This window comes from Drosophila arizonae, chromosome 2 (genome assembly GCF_054131065.1).
Source record: "Drosophila arizonae isolate 15081-1271.41 chromosome 2, UAZ_ARI_1.0, whole genome shotgun sequence".
Taxonomy (NCBI): Eukaryota; Metazoa; Arthropoda; class Insecta; order Diptera; family Drosophilidae; genus Drosophila; species Drosophila arizonae.
Genome location: NC_142922.1, coordinates 9,542,608 through 9,550,634, shown reverse-complemented (window position 1 = coordinate 9,550,634; position 8,027 = coordinate 9,542,608). Strand labels below are relative to the sequence as shown.

The following is an 8,027-nucleotide window of genomic DNA, read 5'->3' as shown; positions in this document are numbered from 1 at the left end:
ACACTGACAAACAGAAGGGAAATGCCTATACACACATATACATAAATTGATTGTGTGTATATGTTGACCGAAAAGTGTCAGCCAGTCGGCTCATAAATCATTCGGGCCTCCTCGTGATGTCTGCGAATGGTAATGCTCTGATTTTCCATAGAATTTAATTGACAGTCGAATGTAGAAAGTCATAAATTATTGGCTAGAAAACGGGGCACGCTTTAAGCAAAGTTAATTGTAAACTCGCGCGCTGCACGGCCCAAACAGCAGCGAGTCCAATCAGAAGCAACTGAGAAATGGCCGCAGGCATCTGCTGACAAAACAAAGCATCTAACGCACACACTCACAAATCGGAGGCGACACGTGCGGCCTGCGTGTCCTGCGAACAAAATGCTGAGTCTGAGTCTGAGTCCTGATTGTAGCCGAGTCCTTATTTGGTTTGCTAATAAATTAATGATGTACTTCTGCGGGCTGCAAAGGACCAGCAAATTGTCACAAACACTCAAGGCGAGCAGACACACATGCGCACACACACACACACTCTAATATATATACATGTATATATATGCCATAGTTGATGGCTGTGGCTGTTGGCCAAATCGCATTTACCTAGAAATATTTGTGCCTCGCCTTGATCAGGACAATACCCGAATCCTTAATTAGTTTGTATCTGTGGCCAATTTGACAACTGTCAAAAATGATCTCAAATAAAATTCAATTTCGGAAGGAGATATCCTAAATTAAATTCGATTTCGGAAGAGAGACTAAGAGAGTTAAATAAAGTGATGATTGAGATGAAGAGAATTTGTACTCGAAATGGTCTATATTTATAGCTGATAAACTGCTCTGAATTCAAGCCACTCCATTATCATTATACGATCAGAACTATTTCGGATCAATTGTGAATTGAAATTCCTGTGATTTGAATTTGATTTCATCAAAGTCTTAAGTAATTTTTAGAAATTTCAATTGAATTTTCGTGCCTCGACAAGATGGTGTTCACGTACGATCCGGAAATGACCCAGCAGGTGATGCACATCTATCAGTTCATCCGCAGCCAGATCGGAGACGAAGCCATAAAGGGGCCCTTGTGGTACTGCGGCCTCTCAGAGGGCCAATTGGCCGCCGCGAATGGCCTGAGGCGCGCCTTGGGCGATGATATTTTACAGTGTAGCACACATCGATCACACCGTCTGCTGGCCAAATTGGGCATAGTACCGCGGCCACCGCCGAGCGGACTGAATCGACTGCTGCAGATGAGCCGCGGCAACGACGTGGCCTTCCTGTGGTTCCTCATGGAGATGTACTACAAGACGAAGAACCATGAGGTCATCTATGAGCTCAACGAGCGCATAATCATGTCCGCCATCTTCTGGCTGGATCTCTTTCCGACTCTGAGTGAACTGGAACGCGTGTTGCCGCTGCCGCATGAGTCGGTGGCTATACGAATGAAGCAGGACCAGGTGAAGGTGGGTCGCTTTAAGTCGAGCCAAACGAAGCTCATGAACGATCTGAATAAGGAACTCGCCCAGATCCAGTCAAAATCAATGCACGTCCACTCGCCCTATTTCGAGAAGATCTTATTGCCCATCCCTCGACAGCGGCGACATTTCGCTCATCGGCCGAAGCAGCCGATTCCCTTGCCCACAGTCGAGCCGCAATTTATGCATCACTCGTTCAAGTCCCGTTGGTTTGCCAAATACACCTTCAATCATTCGGAACGTGTTGCCAGATCGGTGCTAAATAAAGAAGTTGAAAACATTCTGTGCAAGCTGAAATCGAAAAAGCGTCCGAATGCTGATTTGACTTCGCTGTGCGAACATCACAAGCTCATCAACCAAATGGAGCAGTCGCTAAGCGATAATCTGGCTATGCTCAAACGAGACCTGCACAACCGATTCATGGATGTGGACTTCAAGAGGCGAGAGAATACTCGTCGTCGCGTTCTAGAAGACCTGGACCGCATGTCGGAGCGTTATCTGGCCGAGTTTCGTGCGCTGACTAAGAAGGAGCGAGTCGCAGCTATCAGGAAGCGGTTAATTATGGATCCATGTGACCCGGGATTTATTTACCTCAGCAAGGACGATATTGACAGGATGGAAGACGATGATCTGTGTAGGATTATTGATTCCCGCTTAGGACTCCATTTACCAGATAATTGCGTACCACCCACAGTCGTGGACAACAGTCCTAATGAGCTCGAACTCAAAGAGGTACAGGAATGCCAATGTGCTCAAAGCTGCGATGAGATACGGCCACGAAAAGATGGTCAACGAGACTCAGAGCTGCGATGGAGTGACACTGGCGTGGAGAGGGAGAAGGTTCAGACCCAGGAACGCTCTCGACGCCAGTGTTGCTGTGGCAGCAAATATTTTGAGCTGAGCTCGGATGCTGGGTTCCACAAGTTCAACTACCGCAAGCTCTTTGACGCCTTCAAAGGCGAGGAGAAGGACGAACAGGAGCAACAAATAAAGTCGGCGGTCATCAAGGCGCTCAAGGACGATGCTGATGAGCTAGAAGAAATTCCGGAGGATCGCAATTGTGAGATAGACGCATTGGTAGATCGCTTGGTCAAACGCCGTTTCAAAGAGGGCACCGACCTATTCGAGAAAGAGTATCAAAAGGCGCATTGGAATTCTCTCAAAAGTGACGCGGCCAATCGCATTGATCTGGGGTACACCTATTACGATGCCGACGACCTGGACCTGATGCGGGATCTGCTGCGCAGGGGCTTGGACCGGGTGGCCCATGATCGGCGCTTTGTCTTGCCCACGCTGCCCGAGGTGCACCACGTGCCGCTGCTACTCGAGTGGATCCGAGCGCGCTACGGCAAGCGATACTCCCAGTTGGAGTGCAGGCGCAATTACAACCAGGCCAAAATTGTCATGAATAACGTGATGCACATGCTGAAGAATAACTTTGTGCAGATAAAGCGCCTGCGGACCTTGGGACTGAACGGAAAGGCCACGGGCTTTCCCGCCCACAATGCCAATCGCAAGACACTGAAGCAGCACTGGAACAAATATTCGAAACAATTCTATTTGTCCTTTTTGGAGATGGGTCGTATATTCTACTCTGCCATGGGCGGCCATCAGAATACGCCGACAAATAAAATATATTTCACGTATATGCCCTCTCAGTTCAGGGACTGGTAGTGCGGCAAACTGATGTGAAATTGAGATACAATGTAACAAAATTGAAGGGTATTTACTGTCTGGCAATAAAGCGATCTAGGTCTGGCTAGCCTGGCCTCCACACACCGCCCCCAATAGAAAGAGAAATCCATGGCATACGGATTTGTTCGGTCAAGTGCGAGTTCATTTGAATGCGCTGCTGCAGAAGAAGTTATGTTGCGCAATCGCTAAACAGTTATAATTCATTAGCGCAATAGCTCATAATCGTCTTATCGTACTATATACGTGCATGCTCATTAATCAGGCTCCGTTGAAAGGGTGATGTCTGATGGACGTCAGCCCGGACTCGATGGCGGCTCAAATCGGCATGCATGAACGCATTTCCGCTTCCGCTTTGACTCCGACCGCTGCTGCACAGCTTGACCCATGGGTCAAGCTATATGCCCTCTGCCCACTCTCTCACACACACAGACACACACACATAAATGCACTTGTATACATGTGTGTAAATTATTAAAGCTGAATTCAGTTCGGCTGCGCCTCGACTGCGCTGCATGCTTTCATGTGCAGCGTGGCGTATTAAAGCCAAATTGCGTTATCCGCTTGGCAAATGGCAAATGGCATAAAGGCAGCTTATTAAAATATTAATTGAATGTTGGCAAGCGCCGATAAATGGCCACTGGTAGCGCGCAAGTAAACCTGGCCAAAGGTTTATCACCCTCATAATTGCGGGCATTATGAAAACGTCAGACACAAACTGGAATAAAAACTGAGCAGGTAAATATAAATAAATATGTATATATATACATGTTATGTAGACATTGTATGTACATAGAAATGTGGGCATGGGAGAGGGGGCGGGCGCGGGCTCGTAAAACGGCAATAAAGCTGCTAAAGATAGCTACGCAAAGAGAAAGATAATGTGCGTTTAAATTGAACGAATTCGGCATACACTGCCCCTATTGGGGCAGCGGAGCAGATGCTGCTCGAGCTCTACTTATGTAATTAGAAGGATAAAAGGAAGAGCTTTGTCTGCCATTTTTATTTGGTGTAGATTACGTATACGCCCAGCTGACCACGAGGGCAGGCAGCACTGCCTTGGCTCGGTTCACTTTCCTCTTTGTTATTTAGCGAATTCACAGTTGTTTTTTTGGTTTTTGTTTTTGTTTTTTTCTGGTCTCTCTCGTCGGTTATTCGGTAGCTGCAGTCATTGTTTTACGAGCCATAAACATGAACAATTAGGACGAGCGGGCGGCTGGTAGCCACTTTTGTTATGATATTTTTATAACTTGGTTTAATTAGAAAAATACATTAGCACAAGCATATAGACAACACAGAAAGCATATAGACAGTGGAGTGCAGACAGGCATTGGATATTGGAATGGACGGGAATACCTCAATTGCAGTGGTCGGACACATTTTCACTCCTAGCGAAAAATATAAAGTATCCCACTCCGGCGCCCAGGACAACGGCTATACAGAGCCACACGTTGAATGTCATAAAGATGAGCATCAGCAGAAACGAGATGGTCACCTGAAGCATATGCAACAGCGTCTGATACCAGTGAATGGGCGCCAGCCAGGGCACTCGCGTTGTCAGCGGCGGCCGTTGATTTTGACTCTGGTCCGCTCCCGCTCCCGCTCCTGCTCCTGCTCCCGACGGCACTACAGGGGACAGCGGCGACGAATAGGCATCGATCAACGTCGGTGCCGGCGCCAGCTGAGTGGTCGTGGTGCCGCCTCGATCACTGCCGCCCTCCTGGCGCTTCTTGTAGCACTTTTTCAACCACTCCCGATAGCATTTGAGTGCCTCGTATCCGATGGCTATTATGAAAACGATTAGGCAGGAGAGTACCAGCGATGTAGTAGTGCTTGTGGTCCAGAATCCGAACAAAATTGTTTCCCTGTTGCCGACATGGAAGACCATGGATCCGCCGTGTCCTGCGCTGCCATGGCAGGAGTGCTCCGGCTGTGGATTCTCCGTTTGTCGCTCTGCTGCCTGGCCGGACGATGCCGCCTCATGGTGTTCGTGTGAATGATCGTGCCGGGAGTCGCGAGTAAAACCAGTCGGAAATTGGACCCTATCGTAACGCAAATCCATGCTGTGCGGTTACGTCCAAGGCCTACCTAATAAAAGCGACATGTAAGCGACTAAAATATTAATATTTTTACAGTTTTTGTAAGCATTTCGTTTTTCTGGTGACAGTGTTCGGAAGTAATCTAAATTCTGACTTCTGCTCGAAATCCAATTTAAATTTTGTTAAGTTTCGCCTGAGCTGAAGCGAACACGCCCTCCCACCCTTTGCCACTCACTCGATATCTACTCTCTGGCTTTTCAAGAACTTGTTGCATTTACAAGCTCTTGAAAATTTACTGGAATTTACTATCCGAGACATGCAAATTTTGTGAATTTTGAAACTATCTGCAAAAGATACGCGGCTTTCAATTATATCAGGACATTATCTCAATAATTGCTGCAATAATTAGCGTTCTAAAAATTGTGCAAAATGGAAATATTTAAACTTGAATTGAAAGCTGATAATTTCAGTTTAAATATTCGGAACCTACTGAGAGCTCTCAGTTTCAAGAAGAAGAAGATTACTAAGCCTATTCATTAGTGCTAAATCAGTATCTGACGCAAAGTCTATTTACATGCAAAACTATCTATTCTTCTATCAAGCTATGCTTCTCCTGCATTCATCATATCATTCAGTGCATGCAATTGGGGGCTTATTTCGGGCCTGGCATATCGAGTCGTGTCAATCAGGCCACAATTTATGGCTGCTCATTCAGTGCAGTGCGCCTCAAATTGCTGCCAACATGAAATTCTCATGCGGTTCGCAATGCCCGAATCATTAACATAAATGGAATTTGGTCTGGGCCACATTTCAGTCTACAGGCGAACGGAATCAGCTACGTGCTGCAAAATCAATGCAGTTGTTGTTGATGCGAAAGCCGCTGCTGCTAGAAGACGGCAAATTTGCTGGCTCTAATGGCGACCATTTTTCATGGTGCTCGGCGACGAACAGTAGAAGCTCTGGCTTCTTGCATATTAATAAAGATTTAAGCAAGCCAATGGAACGGCGAGCCTTTAAATTAAGTTGGACGAGCTGGCTCGAGCTACGTCACTAGCAGCTCACTTCAGCGCACTTCTACTCACTTCAAGTCACGAGCGGCACGAGCTGCCCATTAGATTGTACAACAGATTAATCATACGCCGTGCTGTGCTCAGTCTCACACTCCGCTCCAGCATTAATTTCGGTGTCTCCGTCTCGCTGATGCGTTGCACTGAACGTGCAGGCATCTCATATCTGTGTAGACATGTACATACTTCGCTAAGTGCCGCAATTTGCTCGAGTTTTGGAAGTCAGCACGTAAAATAAAAGATATATAAAAATATGTATAAAAAATGTAGCTGGAGCGCATTCCGCTGACCGCCCATTAATGCCTGTGTTTTGTGCTCGGCCACATTAATCATTCTGCACGCCTGCAGCAGCAGTAAGAAAAACGCTTGACAGGGTTGGGAGCAGAAGCGCGAGGGAACGAAGGGGCAGGCCACAACATATTTTGTGAACTGGCTAAAAACAATGCCAAAGCCGGCAACAACAGGAACAGCAGCAGGGCGGGCGCAAAAACAATGTAAGCGCTGCATTAAATGCTCTTTCTCTATGGCTGCTCGCGAGCTTCCGTTTCCGTCGCCGCTTAATTGTCAGCTCAAAGAGAAAACGTGACCATAAAACTTGCGGAATCTTAAACACTCTATCATTATTTATGGAATAATTATATTAAACCGGAGGCCGTGCTTGTTTAGGGCTTGTCCAAATACTCGAGAACTTAATTCAAGCTAAATGAGTTATTCATAGCTCGCCTCAGTTTTATAGATCTTTCTGAAATTTAGTTTGTTGACAATCTGATAGAGTTTTACTGAATTCTCTGTCTCTTAAAGCTGACTGACTAGTCAGAGCACTCTGATCTATATGTACATATGATAAAGATTAAGCTAGAGGAATTTCTCTTTATTTTTGCCATAGCACATAGTAGTTTATATAGATTTACGAGCAGACATTAATCTCGCTATCTGAAACAAGCTTCATTACAAAGTTAGTTTGCCTTTTGAGAGGAGCTGCATTGACTTTTGTTGCTGACTCTCAGCTCTCGACTCTCGACTCTCGACTCTCGACTAGCGACTCCCTACTGAGCTGGCATAGATAGTCGGTTCCATTTTGGGCTGTCTGCGGCCCAGCTGCGCTTCTATTCTTTATCAATTGTCTTGGTGAGCAAAGCGTTAATCATGCGCCTCTTAATGGCTTCGAGGCGCAGCGTTTCCCATGGGACACAGATTTCAATGGCCCAAGTTTCGGCTCATTGCTGTCCGTTGTTCACTTGGCCGTCCGCCTGTCAATGGCCAGAGCGATGCAAAGGGAATGAAATGAAAAATATGTTTTTTTCCTTACAATTTTCCTTTTTCCGCCGCACTCTGTTGTTATTGTCCTGACGTTGTGCTGTTGTGAAAAGAATACTTCGCCGGCCCAGTCAACACGCATAGCATTTCAGAGTCGAGCGCTGTGTTCCCTTTTAGGCAGCTCTAAGGCAGCCTTGCGTGTAATCGCGCTGCTAAGTCCATTTAATCAACTTAATTTTGTACAAATTCTGATATTTCACTTTTTTCTTCATTTTTTGCATTTGCTTTTTTTTTTTTTTTTTTTTTTTTTTTTTTTTGGCCGGGTGACGCAAGCGCCGTGGGCTGACAGCGCATTAAATAAAATTTGTTTAGCGGAAGGCGGTGCGACCGGGTTGTGCGGGCCAGGTATGACAGCTACAGATTTCAATCGTTGTTGAAATACAGTTTTCGGCACTTCAAACATTTTACATAATTTGCTTTTGAATACATTTTGATAAATG

At 46.0% G+C, this 8,027-nt stretch overlaps 2 protein-coding genes across 4 annotated transcripts; one reads left to right on the top strand and one right to left on the bottom strand.

Annotated features, from left to right (window-relative positions):
* The first annotated feature begins 698 nt into the window (after positions 1–698).
* LOC108609681 (uncharacterized) lies at positions 699–3,272 on the top strand. The gene has a single exon (XM_018001407.2). The coding sequence runs from the start codon at positions 984–986 to the stop codon at positions 3,144–3,146; it is 2,163 nt and encodes a 720-aa protein (XP_017856896.1). The 5' UTR covers positions 699–983; the 3' UTR covers positions 3,147–3,272.
* A 1,119-nt stretch (positions 3,273–4,391) lies between these two features.
* On the bottom strand, positions 4,392–5,720 carry Ctr1C (Copper transporter 1C). Of its 3 annotated transcripts, none has more exons than XM_018000571.2 (2): positions 5,439–5,720; positions 4,392–5,276 (listed from the first exon to the last, which is right to left on the bottom strand). In XM_018000571.2, the coding sequence occupies exon 2, from the start codon at positions 5,224–5,226 to the stop codon at positions 4,522–4,524; it is 705 nt and encodes a 234-aa protein (XP_017856060.1). In that variant the 5' UTR covers positions 5,227–5,276; positions 5,439–5,720; the 3' UTR covers positions 4,392–4,521. The 3 variants fall into 3 exon arrangements, with proteins under 3 accessions (XP_017856060.1, XP_017856062.1, XP_017856059.1); XM_018000573.2 differs by having other exon boundaries at positions 4,392–5,248; XM_018000570.2 differs by having other exon boundaries at positions 4,392–5,252; positions 5,439–5,719.
* Positions 5,721–8,027: the final 2,307 nt, after the last annotated feature.